This window comes from Salvelinus alpinus, chromosome 12 (genome assembly GCF_045679555.1).
Source record: "Salvelinus alpinus chromosome 12, SLU_Salpinus.1, whole genome shotgun sequence".
In the NCBI taxonomy this organism is placed as follows: Eukaryota; Metazoa; Chordata; class Actinopteri; order Salmoniformes; family Salmonidae; genus Salvelinus; species Salvelinus alpinus.
In genome coordinates, this window is record NC_092097.1 from 59,985,710 (window position 1) to 60,011,387 (window position 25,678).

Here is a 25,678-nt window from a genome sequence, read left to right on the forward strand (position 1 = left end):
CCACCAGAGGGCGATATAGTGCTGCTGTGTTGTCTGTCTGTTGCTGTGTTTGGACTGTGTTGTCTGTCTGTTGCTGTGTTTGGACTGTGTTGTCTGCTGTGTTTGGACTGTGTTGTCTGTCTGTTGCTGTGTTTGGACTGTGTTGTCTGCATATTGTCTGTTGCTGTGTTTGGACTGTGTTGTCTGCATATTGCCTGTTGCTGTGTTTGGACTGTGTTGTCTGCAGATTGTCTGTTGCTGTGTTTGGACTGTGTTGTCTATCTGTTGCTGTGTTTGGACTGTGTTGTCTGTCTGTTGCTGTGTTTGGACTGTGTTGTCTGTCTGTTGCTGTGTTTGGACTGTGTTGTCTGTCTGTTGCTGTGTTTGGACTGTGTTGTCTGTCTGTTGCTGTGTTTGGACTGTGTTGTCTGTCTGGTGCTGTGTTTGGACTGTGTTGTCTGTCTGGTGCTGTGTTTGGACTGTGTTGTCTGTCTGGTGCTGTGTTTGGACTGTGTTGTCTGTCTGGTGCTGTGTTTGGACTGTGTTGTCTGTCTGGTGCTGTGTTTGGACTGTGTTGTCTGTCTGGTGCTGTGTTTGGACTGTGTTGTCTGTCTGGTGCTGTGTTTGGACTGTGTTGTCTGTCTGTTGCTGTGTTTGGACTGTGTTGTCTGCATATTGTCTGTTGCTGTGTTGTCCGCATCAATCAATCAATCAAATGTATTTATTAAGCCCTTTTAACATCAGCCGATGTCACAAAGTGCTATACAGAATATTGTCTGTTGCTGTGTTTTGACTTCCCGGTCTGCATATTGTCTGTGTTAATGTGTGTTTTGCCATGTAGCTATGATACAAAAATGGTCAAAACAGGACAGTAACACAGTTGCCTTTCTGATCCATAATATACCTCACATTCAGAACAAGGATAGTAAAATGGTGAAACCAAAACCATTGAAGCAAAATAAATGTTTTTTTTATTTTTTCCAACTATTTAATCATATTTTAAAATTAGGAATGTACTAAATTGTATTTTGAGAAGGCTACATACAGTAAGTAGTAGGCTATAGGGTAACTGGGTTCGTATAGAAACAGTGAAATACAGTCAAAATATTCTACTACAGTATTCAGGCCGTTGATATCAAAGTCAACTATACAAGTAATAACACATCTCTATGGTATACGTGTCACATACGATTACATACAATGTCTTGGTAAATACATCTTAGATTTGGCTTCATAAAATTCCACCTTAAATGTGCAATTCGTTTTTTATTAGTCTGCAGGTCCTCTGGGGAACATTTTAGTTGGCACAATGGTTGCAGAGCGGACCAGTCTCCTTTTAAAAGGCGCTGCGTGGTCAATCCGACGCCTGCGTTAGCCCGTGAACCGTTCCGGGATGATACGGTATCTGCAGAAGTCAGGGTCCATTCATACTCCTTGCTCTTCACGGAGCAGTTGAGCAGAGCTGTTGTCAAGGAAGTGAGTTTGTGTTTATACAGGACCTCTTACCCTCACCTACCGTCAGCCCATCATGTCAATGCCGTGCTATACGGAGCCTTCCACATTGTTGAAACATTTTTTGGGTGGCGTACGGCGCTCAATTTGGCCTCTGCATGCTTCCGGAGTCACACCATCCATACTGCGCCTCCGACCACATTCACGGATCAAGCATAAACTGGCTTTTGGAGCTCCAATGACTAGGAAAATACAGACCGACATGAACGTCGGCTGTGGAGCACCTGCTGCGTGTTGATGAACGGTGCCGATTCAACGTTATGGCGACGTTCAGAGGGGATAGGACAGCTTTTCACTGTTCGTCGGGCACTGTCTGTTGCGTCCTTAAGATAAAGGTCTGTCTTCTAGACTATAAAATAAAAGACTGTCTCTCTCAGAGGTCCAGAGAGATCCTGAAGTGTTGTGCTCTCTGAGCCAGCTCCTTGGCAAAGTCCTGGGCCTCCTGCAGAGCCTGTCTCTCAGGGTAATGCAGAGCTGCCTTCTTGGTGGCTACTGCCAGCTGCTTTAACAGGGCACACATGTTGTTGCACTTACACAGCAGAACCTGGTTCTGGCTCTGGCTGGGCCCTGACCCTGACACCGACCCGGGCTCCCTTCTCTGGGACTCTCCTTTCTGGGCCTCTCGGTATAGCGTGTCCACCAGTCGCTGGCCTACCATGATGACCAGCTTGCTGTGAGAGATGAACTTCTCCGGGGGCTGGCTGTCCATGCTGGTTATGAACACACCGATTGCCTTCTGCAGGGCCCCGAAGTACAGCCGGCAATATTCTGACAGGGTGGGTTGTCTCTTAGGGCTGTCTACCTGGGAGTTACAGGACTTCCTAGGGATGTCAGAGACCTGGGGCTCAGACTGAGAGGCCATCCTAGCAGACAGGGAGACCTGGGGCTCAGACTGAGAGGCCATCCTAGCAGACAGGGAGACCTGGGGCTCAGACTGAGAGGCCATCCTAGCAGACAGGGAGACCTGGGGCTCAGACTGAGAGGCCATCCTAGCAGACAGGGAGACCTGGGGCTCAGAGGTTCTCCTGGGGGCGTCACCAGAGTCAGATTTGGATGGCTTCCTAGGAGACAGGGGTTCTGAAGATCTCCTAGGGCCGTCCACACAGACCTGGGGCTCGGACACACAACGGTCCTCCTGGGTGGGAGAGGAAGAAAAGAGGGAGGTAGAGGAGGAACAAGAGGGGAAGAGGGAGGGAATGCGAGATTGCAGGGGAGGAGTAAGGGAAGGAGAGGTGTGGAGGGGAGGGACGAGAGAGGTAGAGTAGGAAGGGAAGGAGAGAATAGGAGGGAGGGGTAGAGAGAGGAGGGAAGTAAAGGGAGAGGAGGAAAGTTGAGAGAGGGGATAAAGAGAGATGGTTAGTTAGACAGACAGACATCCTGTTCCCTCAGGGGAATCTCACCAGTAGAGGAAGAGAAGCTGAAGCTTCCCAGAATTCCTGTAATTACAAGGTACGCTGCTAATATCTACACCACTAACACCCAGCTCCTACTGAGGAGCGGCTGGAGCTGCTGTGTGTTTGAGAGGCCACAGTATTTGAGGTTTTTCCGTGAGTTTCAGTACTTGACTATAAGAAATGCATTCCCCTGAGTAGCGGGAAACTCTCACCTTAGGCTTGATGGAAGTGATTTTGGTTTTCTGTTTTCCACAGACTTTTAATTTGTTTTTCAAACTTAGAGCATTGCTTTACTTTCAATGTTCTAAAGCAGGCTAAATGATACAGCCGTATGAATGGGTATCAAGCCTATATAAATATAATGGCCCTGTGAAGCCTGTTTTACAGTGGTCCAATTCTATTGGTCTACAGACATGCGTTAGACCAATTATAACCCGGCCTTAAACCACTGTAGAGAAAGATTTACTTTTTACTTTTTCAAAATCAGGATTAAAATACTAAACTATGAATGTGCATCATATCAAGCTTGGCAAATCTACAGCTATATAATGGTGCAGATAACCAATGACTGACCTGTAGCTGGGTATATAATGGTCCAGATGACCAACCTGTAGCTGGGTATATAATGGTGCAGATAACCAATGACTAACCTGTAGCTGGGTATATAATGGTCCAGATGACCAATGACTAACCTGTAGCTGGGTATATAATGGTCCAGATAACCAATGACTAACCTGTAGCTGGGTATATAATGGTCCAGATGACCAATGACTAACCTGTAGCTGGGTATATAATGGTCCAGATGACCAATGACTAACCTGTAGCTGGGTATATAATGGTCCAGATGACCAATGACTAACCTGTAGCTGGGTATATAATGGTCCAGATAACCAATGACTAACCTGTAGCTGGGTATATAATGGTCCAGATAACCAATGACTAACCTGTAGCTGGGTATATAATGGTCCAGATAACCAATGACTAACCTGTAGCTGGGTATATAATGGTCCAGATGACCAATGACTAACCTATAGCTGGGTATATAATGGTCCAGATGACCAATGACTAACCTGTAGCTGGGTATATAATGGTGCAGATGACCAATGACTAACCTGTAGCTGGGTATATAATGGTGCAGATAACCAATGACTAACCTGTAGCTGGGTATATAATGGTCCAGATAACCAATGACTAACCTGTAGCTGGGTATATAATGGTCCAGATAACCAATGACTAACCTGTAGCTGGGTATATAATGGTCCAGATAACCAATGACTAACCTGTAGCTGGGTATATAATGGTCCAGATAACCAATGACTAACCTGTAGCTGGGTATATAATGGTCCAGATGACCAATGACTAACCTGTAGCTGGGTATATAATGGTCCAGATGACCAATGACTAACCTGTAGCTGGGTATATAATGGTGCAGATAACCAATGACTAACCTGTAGCTGGGTATATAATGGTCCAGATAACCAATGACTAACCTGTAGCTGGGTATATAATGGTCCAGATAACCAATGACTAACCTGTAGCTGGGTATATAATGGTCCAGATAACCAATGACTAACCTGTAGCTGGGTATATAATGGTCCAGATAACCAATGACTAACCTGTAGCTGGGTATATAATGGTCCAGATAACCAATGACTAACCTGTAGCTGGGTATATAATGGTGCAGATAACCAATGACTAACCTGTAGCTGGGTATATAATGGTGCAGATAACCAATGACTAACCTGTAGCTGGGTATATAATGGTCCAGATAACCAATGACTAACCTGTAGCTGGGCATTGTCATGATGGTCTGTTCCTGAGTCTTCTCCCTGCTCTGTTATCTTCTTCACAAACTGACTGGTAGTGGTACTGGTATTATTGGTGGTACTGGTACTGGGCCGGAAGAGCAGCTTGGCGTTAGCATTGACGATGGATACCATTCTCTTGACGTCCTCGGGGATGGTCCTGGTTACCCTGACGAGGCTGTCCAGCTGGTCTGGGGTGTGGTTCTGGGCGGGATCCTGGGCCAGCAAGGGGAGGGGCCAGCCGGCGACGCCCAGGGAGCTGACGGCCTGCTGCAGGATGAGGCCGGAGTCCTCCAACACTGAGAGCTGGCGCTGGAGACGCGCCTGCAGGTTGGAGTCGGTCAGGCGCCGGGCGTTACCTTTCACATCCAGGGCAAAGGTCAGGAAGGAAGTCACCGACCCCGCCACATCCTCTGCTGCAGACCTGGTGGTGGTAGTTGGGAAGAATTAGTGGTAATGCTTGTTTAGGATATGATATAGACGGTGTCAGAGGAAGGCCCATACAATTGTCAGAGACTCCAGTCACCCAAGTCCTAGACTGTTTTCTCTGCTACCGCACGGCAAGCGGTACCGGAGCGCCAAGTCTAGGACCAAAAATCTCCTTAACCTCTTTGGGCTGCAGGGGCAGTATTGAGTAGCCTGGATAAAAGGTGCCCATTTCAAACGGCCTCGTACTCAATTCTTGCTCGTACAATATGCATAGTATTATTACTATTGGATAGAAAACACTCTCTAGTTTCTAAAACCGTTTGAATTTTGTCTGTGAGTAAAAGAGAACTCATTTGGCAGCACACTTTCTGACCAAGAAGTGGAAAGTCTGAAATCGATGCTGTGTTCAAGGGCCTGCCTATAAATGGGCATGATACGTATGAATATACTTGCACGTCATACACCTTCCCCTAGATGTCAAGAGGAAGTTAGAGGAGAAATGAGTTGATTATCTTGGTCTGAGATGGAATGCATCCTCTTGGAATGACGTGTCCCCCATTTTCGGTTTTCTGGAAGGCGCGTGGAGGGACCTGTAATTGCCTTCTGAAAAGCTGTCGTTAAAGGCGAATACTATCTCCGGCTTTGATTTTATTTGATACATGTCACAATATCATCGTAAAGTATGTTTTTCAATATAGTTTTATTAGATTATTGAAATTTCTTCGGGACGTTAGGCGTGTTGCTTTGTCTGCATATGTTCAGGAAGGATAGCTTCGCGCCACTTGGCCAGTGTGCTTGCTAATTCAAGAGGGAAAAACGACGTTCTGATACCAAACAAAGACGGTTCTGGACAAAAGGACCCCTTGTACAACATTCTGATGGAAGATCACCAAAAGTAGGACCCATTTTGTGATGCTATTTCATATATCTGTCGAACTGTGTACTAGTAGTTTTGCGCACAGAATTTGGCCACTCTCTCGCTAATACATAAGCCTTATGTCGTAATGAAGATATTTTTAGAATTCTAACACTGCGATTGCATTAAGAACTAGTGTATCTATCATTTCCTATACAACATGTATTTTTTTGTAATGTTTATGAATAGCTATTTGGTCAGAATAGGTGAGAGTCTAATAGAAATATCCGCACATTCTGGGAAAAAGATGCTACGTTAGCATAATGGATAACCACTGATTTCAGCTCTAAATATGCAAATTTTCGAACAAAACATAAGTGTATGTATAACCTGATGTTATAGGACTGTCATCTGAGGAAGGTTTATGAAGGTTAGTGAAAATTAATATATTTTGCTGGTTTATTCGCTAACGCTAACGTGCCTATTGCTATCGCTAACGTGCCTTGATGAATGAATGCGGTTGTGTGGTAGGCTATTGTAGTAAGCTAATATAATGCTATATTGTGTTTTCGCTGTAAAACACTTAAAAAATCGGAAATATTGGCTGGATTCACAAGATGTTTGTCTTTAATTTGCTGTACACCATCGATTTTTCAGAAATGTTTTATGATGAGTATTTAGGTATTTCACGTTGGTCTCTATAATTACTCTGGCTGCTTCGGTGCTATATCTGACGGTAGCTGTGATGGTAGCAGCAATGTAAAACTGATTTATACCTCAAATATGCACATTTTTTGAACAAAACATAGATTTATTGTGTAACATGTTATAGGACTGTCATCTGATGAAGTTGTTTCTTGGTTAGTTTGGTTGGTTCTTGGTTAGTTTGGTTGGTTTCGTGCATGCTACCTGTGCTGTGAAAAATGTCTGTCCTTTTTTGTATTTGGTGGTGAGCTAACATAAATATATGTGGTGTTTTCGCTGTAAAACATTTTAAAAATCGGACATGTTGACTGGATTCACAAGATGTGTATCTTTAATTTGCTGTATTGGACTTGTTAATGTGTGAAAGTTAAATATTAAAAAAAAATATTTTATGAATTTCGCGCTCTGCCTTTTCAGTGGAATGTGGGAGGAGTTCCGCTAGCGGAACGCTGGGGCTGTAAAGGTTTTAACAGCTTCTACCCTCAAGCCATAAGACTGCTGAACAACTAATCAAATGGCCACCAGACTATTTACATTGCCCCCCTCCCATTTGTTTTTTACACAGCTGCACTCTCTGTTTATTATCCATGCATAGTCACTTCACCCCTACCTACATGTATAAATTACCTCAACTAACCTGTACCCCCGCACACTGACTCTGTACCGGTACCCCCTGTATATAACCTCCACACTGACTCTGTACCGGTACCCCCTGTATATAACCTCCACACTGACTCTGTACCGGTACCCCCTGTATATAGCCTCCACATTGACTCTGTACCGGTGTCCACTGTATATAACCTCCACACTGACTCGGTACCGGTACCACCTGTATATAGCCTCCACATTGACTCGGTACCGGTACCCCCCTGTATATAGCCTCCACATTGACTCTGTACCGGTGTCCCCTGTATAACGCCTCGTTATTGTGTTACTTTCTATTATTTTTTATTTTTTACTTTTGTTTATTTGGTAAATATTTTCTTAACTCTTCTTGAACTGCATTATTGGTTAAGGGCTTGTATGTATACATTTCACTGTAAGGTCTACGCTTGTTGTATTCAGCCCATGTGACAAATAAAGGTTGATTTGATTTGATAGTGGTAGTCCCAAATAGATGGCTTGTAGATGTTCAACTAACTGTCCACTTTTATACCACACGTTTCAGACCGTTCAGTAGAATAACCTGGATTATATACAACACGTTTCAGACCGTTCAGTAGAATAACCTGGATTATATACCACACGTTTCAGACCGTTCAGTAGAATAACCTGGATTATATACAACACGTTTCAGACCGTTCAGTAGAATAACCTGGATTATATACCACACGTTTCAGACCGTTCAGTAGAATAACCTGGATTATATACAACACGTTTCAGACCGTTCAGTAGAATAACCTGGATTATATACCACACGTTTCAGACCGTTCAGTAGAATAACCTGGATTATATACCACAGGGAACAGACCGTTCAGTAGAATAACCTGGATTATATACCACAGGGAACAGAAAGTGTCAGTAGAATAACCTGGATTATATACCACACTGAACAGAAAGTGTCAGTAGAATAACCTGGATTATATACCACAGGGAACAGAAAGTGTCAGTAGAATAACCTGGATTATATACCACAGGGAACAGAAAGTGTCAGTAGAATAACCTGGATTATATACCACAGGGAACAGAAAGTGTCAGTAGAATAACCTGGATTATATACCACAGGGAACAGAAAGTGTCAGTAGAATAACCTGGATTATATACCACAGGGAACAGAAAGTGTCAGTAGAATAACCTGGATTATATACCACAGGGAACAGAAAGTGTCAGTAGAATAACCTGGATTATATACCACAGGGAACAGAAAGTGTCAGTAGAATAACCTGGATTATATACCACACTGAACAGAAAGTGTCAGTAGAATAACCTGGATTATATACCACAGGGAACAGAAAGTGTCAGTAGAATAACCTGGATTATATACCACACTGAACAGAAAGTGTCAGTAGAATAACCTGGATTATATACCACACTGAACAGAAAGTGTCAGTAGAATAACCTGGATTATATACCACACTGAACAGAAAGTGTCAGTAGAATAACCTGGATTATATACCACACTGAACAGAAAGTGTCAGTAGAATAACCTGGATTATATACCACACTGAACAGAAAGTGTCAGTAGAATAACCTGGATTATATACCACACTGAACAGAAAGTGTCAGTAGAATAACCTGGATTATATACCACACTGAACAGAAAGTGTCAGTAGAATAACCTGGATTATATACCACAGGGAACAGAAAGTGTCAGTAGAATAACCTGGATTATATACCACACTGAACAGAAAGTGTCAGTAGAATAACCTGGATTATATACCACACTGAACAGAAAGTGTCAGTAGAATAACCTGGATTATATACCACAGTGAACAGAAAGTGTCAGTAGAATAACCTGGATTATATACCACACTGAACAGAAAGTGTCAGTAGAATAACCTGGATTATATACCACACTGAACAGAAAGTGTCAGTAGAATAACCTGGATTATATACCACAGTGAACAGAAAGTGTCAGTAGAATAACTGGGATTATATACCACACTGAACAGAAAGTGTCAGTAGAATAACCTGGATTATATACCACACTGAACAGAAAGTGTCAGTAGAATAACCTGGATTATATACCACACTGAACAGAAAGTGTCAGTAGAATAACCTGGATTATATACCACACTGAACAGAAAGTGTACAGAAAGTGGTTCCTTAAAACCTGTTTGGGATAGGGGGCAGCATTTTCACGTTTGGATGAAAAGCGTGCTCAGAGTAAACTGCCTGCTACTCAGTCCCAGTTGCTAATATATGCATATTATTAGTAGATTTGGATAGAAAACACTCTGAAGTTTCTAAAAGTGTTTGAATGATGTCTGTGAGTATAACAGAACTCATATGGCAGGCGAAAACCTGAGAAAACTCTAACCAGGAAGTGGGAAATCTGAGGTTTGTAGTTTTTCAAGTCATTGCCTATCGAAAATATACAGTGCCTATGGGGTCATATTGCACTTCCTAAGGCTTCCACTAGATGTCAACAGTCTTTAGAACCTTGTTTCAGGCTTCTACTGTGAAGGGGGAGAGAATGAGAGCTGTTTGAGTCAGGTGTCTGTCAGAATGCCATGAGCTAAATCATGCGCGGCCGTGAGAGGTAGCTGCGTTCCTTTGACGGCTCTTTGAGTCAGTGGTCTGGCAAAGTGCCACGAGCTCGTGACGCTCGTTCACGTGAGAGTTAGCTCGCATTCCATTGCATTTCTGAAGACAAAGGAATTCTCCGGGTTGGAACATTATTGAATATTTATGTTAAAAACATCCTAAAGATTGATTCTATACATCGTTTGACATGTTTCTACGGACTGTAACGAAACCTTTGGACTTTTCGTCTGCACCTAGTGATCGTGCGTCATGAAGTTGGATTATTGGGCTGAACGCGCTAACAACAAGGAGGAATTTGGACATAAATGATGGACATTATCGAACAAATCAAACATTTATTGTGGAACTGGGATTCCTGGGAGTGCATTCTGATGAAGATCATCAAAGGTAAGTTAATATTTATAATGCTATTTCTGACTTCTGTTGACTCCAACATGGCGGATATCTCTTTGGCTTGTTTTGTCGTCTGAGCGCCGTACTCAAATGATTTCATGGTTTGCTTTTTCCGTAAAGTTTTTTTCAAATCAGACACAGCGGTTGCATTAAGGAGAAGTCTATCTTTAATTCTGTGAATAACACTTGTATCTTTTATCAATGTTTATTATGAGTATTTCTGTAAATTGATGTGGCTCTCTGCAAAATCACCGGATGTTTTGGAAGCAAAACATTACTGAACGTAACGCGCCAATGTAAACTGGGATTTTTGGATATAAATGAGCACTTTATCGAACAAACATACATGTATTGTGTAACATGATGTCCTATGAGTGTCATCTGATGAAGATGATCAAAGGTTAGTGATTCATTTTATCTATATTTCTGCTTTTTGTGACTCCTCTGTTTGGCTGGAAAAATGGCTGTGTGTGTTTTTGTGACTTGGCTCTGACCTAACATAATCATATGTTGTGCTAAGTGTATCTTTCATTTGATGTATTGTGTAACAGTATAAATTTTAGTACGTCCCCTCGCCCCGACACGGGCGCGAACCATCAACAACTGACACCCACGAAGCGTCGTTACCCATCGCTCCACAAAAGCCGCGGCCCTTGCAGAGCAAGGTGCAACACTACTTCTAGGTTTCAGAGCAAGTGACGTAACTGATTGAAACGCTAGTAGCGCGTACCCGCTAACTAGCTAGCCATTTCACATCCGTTACACTCACCCCCCTTTCAACCTCCTCCTTTTTCCGCAGCAACCAGTGATCCGGGTCAACAGCATCAATGTAACAGTATAACTTTAAACCGTCCCCTCGCCCCGACACGGGCGCGAACCAGGGACCCTCTGCACACATCAACAACTGACACCCACGAAGCGTCGTTACCCATCGCTCCACAAAGGCCGCGGCCCTTGCAGAGCAAGGTGCAACACTACTTCTAGGTTTCAGAGCAAGTGACGTAACTGATTGAAACGCTAGTAGCGCGTACCCGCTAACTAGCTAGCCATTTCACATCCGTTACAATTGCACTTGTTAATGTGTGAAAGTTACATATTTCTAAAGAATATTTTTTAATTTCGCGCGCTGCCTTTTCAGCGGAATGTTGCCGCTAGCGGCACCCCTAGCCATAAGAAGTTTTAAGGCACTGTTATGTTCACGGGTCAGAATATTAAAAATAATCATTACTGATCTCAATCTCCACAAACCTGATCTCCGTGAGGTGCTTTTCCAGGTGATCCCTGCTCCTCCAGCAAGAGGAGACGAACTCCATGAGTCGCGGCACATCCCTGCACACCTCCTGCTGTAGGAGGTGCAGCCTGCGACACGCCTCCTCCTGGCTCAGACACACCTCCCGCTGCGGCTCCGGGGAGGAGGAGCACAGCGCCAGGGAGTCGCAGGAGGAGGAGGTGGAGGACGTGGAGGCTGTGCTGATCCTCTGTTTGTCTGATGTTGACGTTGTAACTCTCTCTTCATCCTCTTCCTGTAACAGAGTGTCTCCCCTATCAGGCCTGGCTTCCAGAGCCCCAGCCACTAGCCCCAGACGGCCCCTCTGCAGCCTGCCCTGGGGGTTGGGGTGGTCGTAGGTAGGACCAGAGTCCCCCCGACACTCCAACGGGACATGGTGTCCTCTGTGGGGGACGGAGACTGAGGGCTGCTCCCGAGAGGGGACAGCGTACACACAGTGCTCCTTGCCCGTCTGTCTCTGCCCTGGTGGTCTGTCGTAGAGAGGAGGCCTGGGGAGGACCCTGGGGGGGTTGGGGGGGTCCTTGGACCCCCGGGGAGGGGATCTAGGTTTGGGGATGTCGTAGAGGGACTGAGCAGAGCAGTTACGGTCTGTCAGAGTGTCGTGGAGCTGCCCGTCAGAGCTCAGGGCCTTGGAGGGCAGGGTGGTGTAGTACCCAGGCTGGCCACCAAATGGCAGGTGTGTGTAATATCCAGGTTGGCCACCAGATGGCAGGATGTTGTAGTACCCAGGCTCACCACCAGGCTTCTCAGGAGAGCTGGGTACATCGTAGATCCAGTCTGACTTGCGGGGGTTGGGGAGGGTGTTGTAACTGCTAGGCTGTCTCTGGAGGCTGGGTGAGGTATTGTAGCCTCCGGCCGCTAGCCTCTGCTGGATGACTGAGGCCGGAGGGATGGAGGGGGGGACGGAGGAGGGGATAGGGATGTCATAGCTGGGGTCTGGGACCACCGTCGGAGGAACAGCATACACCTGGTGAGGGGGGGGGGTGGGGGACAGTAAGTGAAAGGTGAGTATAGATCACGATGTTACAGTGTGTAACCCTGTACAGGAACTAGAACACTAAAGAGGAAAAGTCAGAGACTCCGTCATAAAAGAGACCAGGAAGTACACGTGTCATTCAGGTCCATTTATTGGGAGTTGATTTGTCTCCCAGTGCAGATGTTTATGGGTTGCACGTCACAAAATGTTTTGAAGATTCTCTTGACGAAGGTTCTCTTGATGCCCGAATGAACATTGCATTGCCAATAAGGCGCTAATGAATATTTCATCAAAAGTGCATTACAGTGGCTTTAAAACACAATGACATTTCAAATGATTGGTAGGAAAACCTTTTGTGATCATTGAGATGTCGCTAGATTGACTTTAGATGCAGTAAGATTGTAGCCTCGTAATTACCGGTCTGATTACTGTAGCGAAACGGAATGGAAGCTTACGAGATCGGTCTGATAATTACGAGGCTCGTGAGATTGAGGGGACAGCATCGAATTTTTAGCTAACTGACATTAGCATTGCTAGCTATTTTTAACATACGTAGTCCAGGCTGGGACTGGGGCTGCAGTGCCTCCTACTGCCCCGGGTGTCAAACTGTCTCTCCAGATCAGAGGTTGCCATCAACGACGCCTTCTGGTTCAAATGTCGCGGTGTTGTGGATGCCTGTCAATCATTCACACAGTGGTCTGTTAGACACCGCAACTCAATGTCTTCATACAGATAATGTACATCATCTGTTGGTAAACATTTGTAACAAACCACCAAGCATGGAAACAGATACATACAGTCAAGCAGAGCAAAGAGGAGAGGAGAGGAGAGGAGAGGAGAGGAGAGGAGAGGAGAGGAGAGGAGAGGAGAGGAGAGGAGAGGAGGACGACTCACAGTGAAGAGAGAAGCTCGTCTGACAAGGCTGGGGACATCATAGACCTCTCCCTTGGAACAGCCAGAGAACACACTGCTGACAGATGCCTGCAAACAACAACACCATTCAGATAATACTATTGGCCGGTTTCCAAGACGCATATCACAATTCATATCACAACTCATATCACTACACAACTCATATACTCATATAACAACTCATATACTCATATAACAACTAATATAACAAGTCATATACTCATATAACAACTCATATAACAACTCATATACTCATAACAACTCATATACTCATTTAACAACTCATATACTCATATAACAACTAATATAACAACTCATATACTCATAACAAGTCATATACTCATATAACAACTCATATAACAACTAATATAACAAGTCATATAACAACTCATATACTCATAACAACTCATATACTCATATAACAACTCATATAACAACTAATATAACAAGTCATATACTCATATGCTCTAAAAGTAGTGCTTTATATAGGGAATAGGTTCATATTCTAAATGCAGCCTTTGCCTTTATGTGCTTGATGTTTTCCCCTGTTTTCTCCCAAATAACCGGAGAGAGGGGCGGCAGGTAGCCTAGTGGTAACTGAAAGGTTGCTCGATCAAATCCCCGAGGTGACAAGGTAAAAGTCTGTCGTTCTGCCCCTGAACAAGGCCACTGTTCCTAGGCCGTCATTGTAAAAAAGAATTTGTTCTTAACTGACTTGTTAAATAAAGGTTAAATAAAAAGAGGCACAGACAGGTCCACATCAGGGGTGTAAAATACTTTAGTAAAAATACTTTAAAGTACTACTTAAGTAGTTTTTTGGGGGTATCTGTACTCTACTTTACTACGTATATGTTTGACTACTTTTACTTTAACTTCACTACATCTATTTACATCTACTTTTGATACTGAAGTATATTTAAAACCAAATACTTTTTAGACTTTTACTCAAGTAGTATTTTACTGGGTGACTTTCACTTTTACTTGAGTCATTTTCTATTAAGGAATCTTTACTTTTACTCAAGTTTGACAATTGGGTTGTTTTTCCACCACTGGTCAACATCACACGATTCACTCACTCACTCACTCACTCACTCACTCACTCACTCACTCACTCACTCACTCACTCACTCACTCAGGTAGGCACTCACTCATTCACTCACACTTCAGTCATCACAAAATTATACCAGGAGACAACAGAGAATGAGAGATATGTGTTTACGTGTGTGTGTCTGTCTGTGTGTATGTGTGTGAGAAGAGATAGAAGAGAGAGAGAGGGATAAGAGAGAGAAAGAGACAGAGAGAGAGAGAGAGAGAGAGGGAGAGAGAGAAGAGAGAGAGAGATACTCTCTCCCCTAACCCAGACCCCAACCTCTAACCCTCTCCCCTAACCCAGACCCCAACCTCTAACCCTCTCCCCAGACCCAGACCCCAACCTCTAACCCTCTCCCCAGACCCAGACCCCAACCTCTAACCCTCTCCCCAGACCCAGACCCCAACCTCTAACCCTCTCCCCAGACCCAGACCCCAACCTCTAACCCTCTCCCCAGACCCAGACCCCAACCTCTAACCCTCTCCCCAGACCCAGACCCCAACCTCTCACCCTCTCCCCAGACCCAGACCCCAACCTCTAACCCTCTCCCCTAACCCAGACCCCAACCTCTAACCCTCTCCCCTAACCCAGACCCCAACCTCTAACCTTCTCCCCAGACCCAGACCCCAACCTCTAACCCTCTCCCCAGACCCAGACCCCAACCTCTAACCTTCTCCCCAGACACCAACCTCTAACCCTCTCCCCTAACCCAGACCCCAACCTCTAACCCTCTCCCCAGACCCAGACCCCAACCTCTAACCCTCTCCCCAGACCCAGACCCCAACCTCTAACCCTCTCCCCTAACCCAGACCCCAACCTCTAACCCTCTCCCCAGACCCAGACCCCAACCTCTAACCTTCTCCCCAGACACCAACCTCTAACCCTCTCCCCTAACCCAGACCCCAACCTCTAACCCTCTCCCCAGACCCAGACCCCAACCTCTAACCCTCTCCCCAGACCCAGACCCCAACCTCTAACCCTCTCCCCTAACCCAGACCTCAACCTCTAACCCAGACCCCAACCTCTCACCCTCTCCCCTAACCCAGACCCCAACCTCTAACCCTCTCCCCTAACCAAGACCTCAACCTCTAACCCAGACCTCAACCTCTAACCCTCTCCCCAGACCCAGACCCCAACCTCTAACCCAGACCTCAACCTCTAACCCTCTCCCCAGACCCAGACCCCAACCTCTAACCCTCTCCCCTAACCCAGACCTCAACCTCTAACCCAGACCCCAACCTCTAACCCTCTCCCCAGACCCAGACCCCAACCTCTAACCCTCTCCCCAGACCCAGACCCCAACCTCTAACCCAGACCCCAACCTCCAACCCTCTCCCCTAACCCAGACCCCAACCTCTAACCCTCTCCCCAGACCCAGACCCCAACCTCTAACCCTCTCCCCAGACCCAGACCCCAACCTCTAACCCAGACCCCAACCTCTAACCCTCTCCCCAGACCCAGACCCCAACCTCTAACCCAGACCCCAACCTCTAACCCTCTCCCCAGACGCAGACCCCAACCTCTAACCCAGACCCCAACCTCTAACCCTCTCCCCAGACCCAGACCCCAACCTCTAACCCTCTCCCCTAGACCAAGACCCCAACCTCTAACCCTCTCCCCTAGACCCAGACCCCAACCTCTAACCCTCTCCCCTAGACCCAGACCCCAACCTCTAACCCAGACCCCAACCTCTAACCCTCTCCCCAGACCCAGACCCCAACCTCTAACCCAGATCCCAACCTCTAGACCCAGACCCCAACCTCTAACCCTCTCCCCTAGACCCAGACCCCAACCTCTAACCCTCTCCCCTAACCCAGACCCCAACCTCTAACCCAGACCCCAACCTCTAACCCTCTCCCCAGACCCGGACCCCAACCTCTAACCCAGACCCCAACCTCTAACCCAGACCTCAACCTCTAACCCTCTCCCCAGACCCAGACCCCAACCTCTCACCCTCTCCCCTAACCCAGACCCCAACCTCTCACCCTCTCCCCAGACCCAGACCCCAACCTCTCACCCTCTCCCCAGACCCAGACCCCAACCTCTAACCCTCTCCCCAGACCCAGACCCCAACCTCTAACCCTCTCCCCTAGACCCAGACCCCAACCTCTCACCCTCTCCCCTAACCCAGACCCCAACCTCTAACCCTCTCCCCAGACCCAGACCCAGACCCCAACCTCTAACCCTCTCCCCTAGACCCAGACCCCAACCTCTAACCCTCTCCCCTAACCCAGACCCCAACCTCTAACCCTCTCCCCTAGACCCAGACCCCAACCTCTAACCCTCTCCCCTAGACCCAGACCCCAACCTCTAACCCTCTCCCCTAACCCAGACCCCAACCTCTAACCCTCTCCCCAGACCCAGACCCCAACCTCTAACCCTCTCCCCAGACCCAGACCCCAACCTCTAACCCTCTCCCCAGACCCAGACCCCAACCTCTAACCTTCTCCCCTAACCCAGACCCCAACCTCTAACCCTCTCCCCTAGACCCAGACCCCAACCTCTAACCCTCTCCCCAGACCCAGACCCCAACCTCTAACCCTCTCCCCAGACCCAGACCCCAACCTCTAACCCTCTCCCCTAACCCAGACCCCAACCTCTAACCCTCTCCCCTAACCCAGACCCCAACCTCTAACCCTCTCCCCTAACCCAGACCCCAACCTCTAACCCAGACCTCAACCTCTAACCCAGACCCCAACCTCTAACCTTCTCCCCTAACCCAGACCCCAACCTCTAACCCAGACCTCAACCTCTAACCCAGACCCCAACCTCTAACCCTCTCCCCTAACCCAGACCCCAACCTCTAACCCAGACCCCAACCTCTAACCCTCTCCCCAGACCCAGACCCCAACCTCTAACCCTCTCCCCTAACCCAGACCCCAACCTCTCACCCTCTCCCCAGACCCAGACCCCAACCTCTAACCTTCTCCCCAGACACCAACCTCTAACCCTCTCCCCAGACCCAGACCCCAACCTCTAACCTTCTCCCCAGACACCAACCTCTAACTCTCTCCCCAGACCCAGACCCCAACCTCTAACCCTCTCCCCTAACCCAGACCCCAACCTCTAACCCTCTCCCCTAACTCAGACCCCAACCGCTAACCCTCTCCCCTAACCCAGACCCCAACCTCTAACCCTCTCCCCTAACTCAGACCCCAACCGCTAACCCTACACCAGTAGGCTGGCTGATATGGCTAGGTGGTGTGGTAACAGACCTTGTAGACACGGTCCATGCGTTCGTAGGTGGGGCTGGAGGACTGGGTGTGTCGGGAAATGCTGGGGATCTGGTAGAAGTTCCCCGGCCTATCAGAGTCACCATCATGACTGCTACCTGGGTCAACACGACCAGCACCAGGACCAGTAACACCGACCTGTAGTGGAGAGAAGAGAAGTAAAGAGGAAGAGGAGATGAGATGAGAAGCGGGGAGATGAGATGAAGAGGAGACGAGAGGAGGGGAGATGAAGAGTAGATGAGACGAGGGGAGGGGAGAAGAAGAGCAGAGGACGGGAGATGGAGATGAGAGGAGAGGAGATGAAGAGGAGATGAGACGAGAGGAGGGGAGATGAAGAGGAGACGAGACGAGGGGAGATGAAGAGGAGATGAGACGAGAGGAGACGAGGGGAGGGGAGGGGAAGAATAGAGAAGATAACTTAAATAGTTACAAGGGAAATGTATCTTATACTTTGCTCCAAAAGACAAACACACACACACACACACACACACACACACACACACTAGGGTTGAATGGCGGGAACCCGGGTTTCCGAGATTTACCCCCTAAAACCACTCGCTTATCCTGGGATAAATAACTGTCAGAAACTGGTAAATTATTACAAATGATTTATATGAACAGCATGGCGTGAAATGGAACTGTTCAATTATATGCGATGACTAAATCTACGGCCTCTGCATGATGAATCATCAACGTTCAGGGTGAGGACAGACAGCCCATCTCAGGGTGAGTACAGACAGCCCATCTCAGGGTAAGTACAGACTGCCCATCTCAGGGTAAGTCCAGACAGCCCATCTCAGGGTGAGTACAGACAGCCCATCTCAGGGTGAGTACAGACTGCCCATCTCAGGGTAAGTCCAGACAGCCCATCTCAGGGTGAGTACAGACAGCCCATCTCAGGGTGAGTACAGACAGCCCATCTCAGGGTGAGTACAGACAGCCCATCTCAGGGTGAGTACAGACAGCCCATCTCAGGGTGAGTACAGACAGCCCATCTCAGGGTGAGTACAGACAGCCCATCTCAGGGTGAGTACAGACAGCCCATCTCAGGGTGAGTACAGACAGCCCATCTCAGGGTGAGTACAGACAGCCCATCTCAGGGTGAGTACAGACAGCCCATCTCAGGGTGAGTACAGACAGCCCATCTCAGTATAGAACGCAGTTCACATGTAGACCTATCATCCCATCATGGTAACTGTGTAAATGTTTTATTTAAAACAGCCTATCACTCAAATATTTTTGCTTTTAATCAGTGCATCAGCGGTCTTTCTCTCTCTCCATCAACTCCATCCAAAATAGATAATCCTGTTCTAGATTGATATATACTGTAGCCCTTAATATAGATGTCCTAGACTACATCTTACAGGTAATACATTCAATCCAGTATTATCAATCACATGTATTTATATAGCCCTTCTTACATCAGCTGATGTCTCAAAGTGCTGTACAGAAACCCAGCCTAAAACCCCAAACAGAAAGCAATGCAGGTGTAGAAGCACGGTGGCTAGGAAAGACTCCCTAGAAAGGCAGGAACCTAGGAAGAAACCTAGAGAGGAACCAGGCTATGAGGGGTGGCCAGTCCTCTTCTGGCTGTGCCGGGTGGAGATTATAACAGTACATGGCCAAGATGTTCAAATGTTCATAGACGACCAGCAGGGTCAAATAATAATAATCACAGTGGTTGTAGAGGGTGCAACAGGTCAGCACCTCAGGAGTAAATGTCAGTTGGCTTTTCATAGCCGATTTCGAGACAGCAGGTGCAGTAGAGAGAGAGAGTCTGAAACAGCAGGTCAGAGACAGCAGGTGCAGCAGAGAGAGAGAGTCTGAAACAGCAGGTCAGAGACAGCAGGTGCAGTAGAGAGAGAGAGTCTGAAACAGCAGGTCAGACCCATAACCATTCAGATGGTGGTAGACTATAACAGTTATTAATTCAGACCCATAACCATTCAGATAGTGGTAGGCTATAGCAGTTATTAATTCAGACCCATAACCATTCTGATGGTGGTAGACTATAGCAGTTATTAATTCAGACCCATAACCATTCAGATAGTGGTAGGCTATAGCAGTTATTAATTCAGACCCATAACCATTCAGATAGTGGTAGGCTATAGCAGTTATTAATTCAGACCCATAACCATTCAGATAGTGGTAGGCTATAGCAGTTATTAATTCAGACCCATAACCATTCAGATAGTGGTAGACTATAGCAGTTATTAATTCAGACCCATAACCATTCAGATGGTGGTAGACTATAACAGTTATTAATTCAGACCCATTCAGATGGTGGTAGACTATAGCAGTTATTAATTCAGCCCCATAACCATTCAGATGGTGGTAGACTATAACAGTTATTAATTCAGACCCATAACCATTCAGATGGTGGTAGACTATAGCAGTTATTAATTCAGACCCATTCAGATGGTGGTAGGCTATAGCAGTTATTAATTCAGACCCATAACCATTCAGATGGTGGTAGACTATAGCAGTTATTAATTCAGACCCATTCAGATGGTGGTAGACTATAGCAGTTATTAATTCAGACCCATAACCATTCAGATGGTGGTAGACTATAGCAGTTATTAATTCAGACCCATAACCATTCAGATGGTGGTAGACTATAGCAGTTATTAATTCAGCCCCATAACCATTCAGATGGTGGTAGACTATAACAGTTATTAATTCAGACCCATTCAGATGGTGGTAGACTATAGCAGTTATTAATTCAGACCCATTCAGATGGTGGTAGGCTATAGCAGTTATTAATTCAGACCCATTCAGATGGTGGTAGACTATAACAGTTATTAATTCAGACCCATAACCATTCAGATGGTGGTAGACTATAGCAGTAATTAATTCAGACCCATTCAGATGGTGGTAGACTATAACAGTTATTAATTCAGACCCATAACCATTCAGATGGTGGTAGACTATAGCAGTTATTAATTCAGACCCATAACCATTCAGATGGTGGTAGGCTATAACAGTTATTAATTCAGACCCATTCAGATGGTGGTAGACTATAACAGTTATTAATTCAGACCCATAACCATTCAGATGATGGTAGACTATAGCAGTTATTAATTCAGACCCATTCAGATGGTGGTAGACTATAGCAGTTATTAATTCAGACCCATTCAGATGGTGGTAGACTATAACAGTTATTAATTCAGACCCATAACCATTCAGATGGTGGTAGACTATAGCAGTTATTAATTCAGACCCATTCAGATGGTGGTAGACTATAGCAGTTATTAATTCAGACCCATAACCATTCAGATGGTGGTAGACTATAGCAGTTATTAACTCAGACCCATTCAGATGGTGGTAGACTATAGCAGTTATTAATTCAGACCCATTCAGATGGTGGTAGACTATAGCAGTTATTAATTCAGACCCATAACCATTCAGATGATGGTAGACTATAGCAGTTATTAATTCAGACCCATTCAGATGGTGGTAGACTATAGCAGTTATTAATTCAGACCCATTCAGATGGTGGTAGACTATAACAGTTATTAATTCAGACCCATAACCATTCAGATGGTGGTAGACTATAGCAGTTATTAATTCAGACCCATAACCATTCAGATGGTGGTAGGCTATAACAGTTATTAATTCAGACCCATTCAGATGGTGGTAGACTATAACAGTTATTAATTCAGACCCATAACCATTCAGATGGTGGTAGACTATAGCAGTTATTAATTCAGACCCATTCAGATGGTGGTAGACTATAGCAGTTATTAATTCAGACCCATAACCATTCAGATGGTGGTAGACTATAGCAGTTATTAATTCAGACCCATTCAGATGGTGGTAGACTATAGCAGTTATTAATTCAGACCCATTCAGATGGTGGTAGACTATAACAGTTATTAATTCAGACCCATACCCATTCAGATGGTGGTAGACTATAGCAGTTATTAATTCAGACCCATTCAGATGGTGGTAGACTATAGCAGTTATTAATTCAGACCCATAACCATTCAGATGGTGGTAGACTATAGCAGTTATTAATTCAGACCCATAACCATTCAGATGGTGGTAGGCTATAACAGTTATTAATTCAGACCCATTCAGATGGTGGTAGACTATAACAGTTATTAATTCAGACCCATAACCATTCAGATGGTGGTAGACTATAGCAGTTATTAATTCAGACCCATAACCATTCAGATGGTGGTAGGCTATAACAGTTATTAATTCAGACCCATTCAGATGGTGGTAGACTATAGCAGTTATTAATTCAGACCCATAACCATTCAGATGATGGTAGACTATAGCAGTTATTAATTCAGACCCATTCAGATGGTGGTAGACTATAGCAGTTATTAATTCAGACCCATTCAGATGGTGGTAGACTATAACAGTTATTAATTCAGACCCATACCCATTCAGATGGTGGTAGACTATAGCAGTTATTAATTCAGACCCATTCAGATGGTGGTAGACTATAGCAGTTATTAATTCAGACCCATAACCATTCAGATGGTGGTAGACTATAGCAGTTATTAATTCAGACCCATAACCATTCAGATGGTGGTAGGCTATAACAGTTATTAATTCAGACCCATTCAGATGGTGGTAGACTATAACAGTTATTAATTCAGACCCATAACCATTCAGATGGTGGTAGACTATAGCAGTTATTAATTCAGACCCATAACCATTCAGATGGTGGTAGACTATAGCAGTTATTAATTCAGAACCATAACCATTCAGATGGTGGTAGACTATAGCAGTTATTAATTCAGACCCATAACCATTCAGATGGTGGTAGACTATAGCAGTTATTAATTCAGACCCATTCAGATGGTGGTAGACTATAGCAGTAATTAATTCAGACCCATTCAGATGGTGGTAGACTATAGCAGTTATTAATTCAGACCCATAACCATTCAGATAGTGGTAGACTATAGCAGTTATTAATTCAGACCCATAACCATTCAGATGGTGGTAGACTATAGCAGTTATTAATTCAGACCCATAACCATTCAGATGGTGGTAGACTATAGCAGTTATTAATTCAGACCCATAACCATTCAGATGGTGGTAGACTATAGAAGTTATTAATTCAGACCCATTCAGATGGTGGTAGACTATAGCAGTTATTAATTCAGACCCATTCAGATGGTGGTAGACTATAGCAGTTATTAATTCAGACCCATAACCATTCAGATGGTGGTAGACTAGAGCAGTTATTAATTCAGACCCATTCAGATGGTGGTAGACTATAGCAGTTATTAATTCAGACCCATTCAGATGGTGGTAGACTATAACAGTTATTAATTCAGACCCATTCAGATGGTGGTAGACTATAACAGTTATTAATTCAGACCCATTCAGATGGTGGTAGACTATAACAGTTATTAATTCAGACCCATTCAGATGGTGGTAGACTATAGCAGTTATTAATTCAGACCCATAACCATTCAGATGGTGGTAGGCTATAACAGTTATTAATTCAGACCCATTCAGATGGTGGTAGACTATAACAGTTATTAATTCAGACCCATAACCATTCAGATGGTGGTAGACTATAGCAGTTATTAATTCATACCCATTCAGATGGTGGTAGACTATAGCAGTTATTAATTCAGACCCAAAACCATTCAGATGGTGGTAGACTATAGCAGTTATTAATTCAGACCCATAACCATTCAGCTGGTGGTAGACTATAGCAGTTATTAATTCAGACCCATAACCATTCAGCTGGTGGTAGACTATAGCAGTTATTAATTCAGACCCATTCAGATGGTGGTAGACTATAGCAGTTATTAATTCAGACCCATTCAGATGGTGGTAGACTATAGCAGTTATTAATTCAGACCCATAACCATTCAGATGGTGGTAGACTATAGCAGTTATTAATTCAGACCCATTCAGATGGTGGTAGACTATAGCAGTTATTAATTCAGACCCATTCAGATGGTGGTAGACTATAGCAGTTATTAATTCAGACCCAAAACCATTCAGATGGTGGTAGACTATAGCAGTTATTAATTCAGACCCATAACCATTCAGCTGGTGGTAGACTATAGCAGTTATTAATTCAGACCCATAACCATTCAGCTGGTGGTAGACTATAGCAGTTATTAATTCAGACCCATTCAGATGGTGGTAGACTATAGCAGTTATTAATTCAGACCCATTCAGATGGTGGTAGACTATAGCAGTTATTAATTCAGACCCATAACCATTCAGATGGTGGTAGACTATAGCAGTTATTAATTCAGACCCATAACCATTCAGATGGTGGTAGACTATAGCAGTTATTCATTCAGACCCATTCAGATGGTGGTAGACTATAGCAGTTATTAATTCAGACCCATAACCATTCAGATGGTGGTAGACTATAGCAGTTATTAACTCAGACCCATTCAGATGGTGGTAGACTATAACAGTTATTAATTCAGACCCATAACCATTCAATCTTCTTGAAGAAAAGTGAAAGTCTTCTGCATCTAATTCTAGTCCTGTATTATACAAGGATGTCATTAGAATGATGAAGAGAAGGACAAGGAAACGTACTCCATTTAACTGTTGAAAAGCGAGGAAGGAATGAAGCAACAATAGAGAAAGAGGATGTAGGCTGAACACATTAGGGGAGATATTGTGAAAGGTAAATATGAGTCAGCCTACTAACTACACAACTAGGCCCTATTATATTTCAAAGTTAAAAAACGAATTCGCTAGCCTATACTTGTAACTTTGTGCTGCACCAGAATCGCATGTTCTCATGGTTTGAACGATGCCTAATGTAATGAACACGAGGTGAGACAGAGAGCTGGTTTCAAGCGCAGGGCACAGCAGGTGTTTGTTTGTAAAGGACCACAGAGGAGGCAGGTAGCTGGGTCCAGGGGCAGGCAGAAGGTCATACACAGGAGGAGGCAGGTAGCTGGGTCCAGGGGCAGGCAGAAGGTCATACAAAGGAGGAGGCAGGTAGCTGGGTCCAGGGGCAGGCAGAAGGTCATACACAGGGACTCCAAAAAGGCCAAAGTACAGGCAGGGAATAGGCAAAAGGCATCATTAGTGAGGCAGGCAAAAACTATCATACATGGGAGGAGTAAATTATGGGGACACCAGCGCTCTTAAAGACGTGTGTCACACAACAAACAAAACCTCACAGTGATGGGGTGCAAAGAACTGAACTAAATAGTGTGTGATAATGACAAACAGGTGTGTGAACAGGTGATCAGAATTCAGGTGATTGGGATCTGGAGAGTGACCTGCGTTCAGGGGATCTACGTGTTTGAGAGTTGGAAGCAGACGTTACACGTTGCAGTGTTATTCTATTATCTATCAGATCACACCTATCAGTTGAAAAACAAGCATCATGTGTACACAGGAAGAGGCAGGTAGCTGGGTCCAGGGGCAGGCAGAAGGTCATACACAGGAAGAGGCAGGTAGCTGGGTCAAGGGGCAGGCAGAAGGTTATACAAAGGAGGAGGCAGGTAGCTGGGTCCAGGGGCAGGCAGAAGGTCATACACAGGAGGAGGCAGGTAGCTGGGTCCAGGGGCAGGCAGAAGGTCATACACAGGAGGACACAGGTAGCTGGGTCCAGGGGCAGGCAGAAGGTCATACACAGGAGGAGGCAGGTAGCTGGGTCCAGGGGCAGGCAGAAGGTCATACACAGGAGGAGGCAGGTAGCTGGGTCCAGGGGCAGGCAGAAGGTCATACACAGGAGGAGGCAGATAGCTGGGTCCAGGGGCAGGCAGAAGGTCATACACAGGAGGACACAGGTAGCTGGGTCCAGGGGCAGGCAGAAGGTCATACACAGGAGGAGGCAGGTAGCTGGGTCCATGGGCAGGCAGAAGGTCATACACAGGAGGAGGCAGGTAGCTGGGTCCGTTGGCAGGCAGAAGGTCATACACAGGAGGAGACAGGTAGCTGGGTCCA

At 45.4% G+C, this 25,678-nt stretch overlaps 1 protein-coding gene across 2 annotated transcripts in view; it reads right to left on the minus strand.

Moving 5' to 3' along the window:
- Positions 1–927: 927 nt before the first annotated feature.
- The window catches only part of cass4 (Cas scaffold protein family member 4), a 50,280-nt gene continuing 25,529 nt past the window's right edge, over positions 928–25,678 (minus strand). The window contains exons 3-9 of one of the 2 annotated variants that reach the window (XM_071336974.1): positions 17,762–17,917; positions 13,439–13,525; positions 13,097–13,219; positions 11,529–12,535; positions 4,670–5,114; positions 2,414–2,626; positions 928–2,329 (exon numbers count right to left, since the gene is read on the minus strand). In XM_071336974.1, coding sequence (XP_071193075.1) covers positions 1,865–2,329; positions 2,414–2,626; positions 4,670–5,114; positions 11,529–12,535; positions 13,097–13,219; positions 13,439–13,525; positions 17,762–17,917 — 2,496 coding nt within the window. In that variant the 3' untranslated portion in view covers positions 928–1,864. Of the gene's footprint in view, positions 2,627–4,669; positions 5,115–11,528; positions 12,536–13,096; positions 13,220–13,438; positions 13,526–17,761; positions 17,918–25,678 lie in introns of both variants that reach the window. The other variant, XM_071336973.1, reaches the window with a different exon arrangement.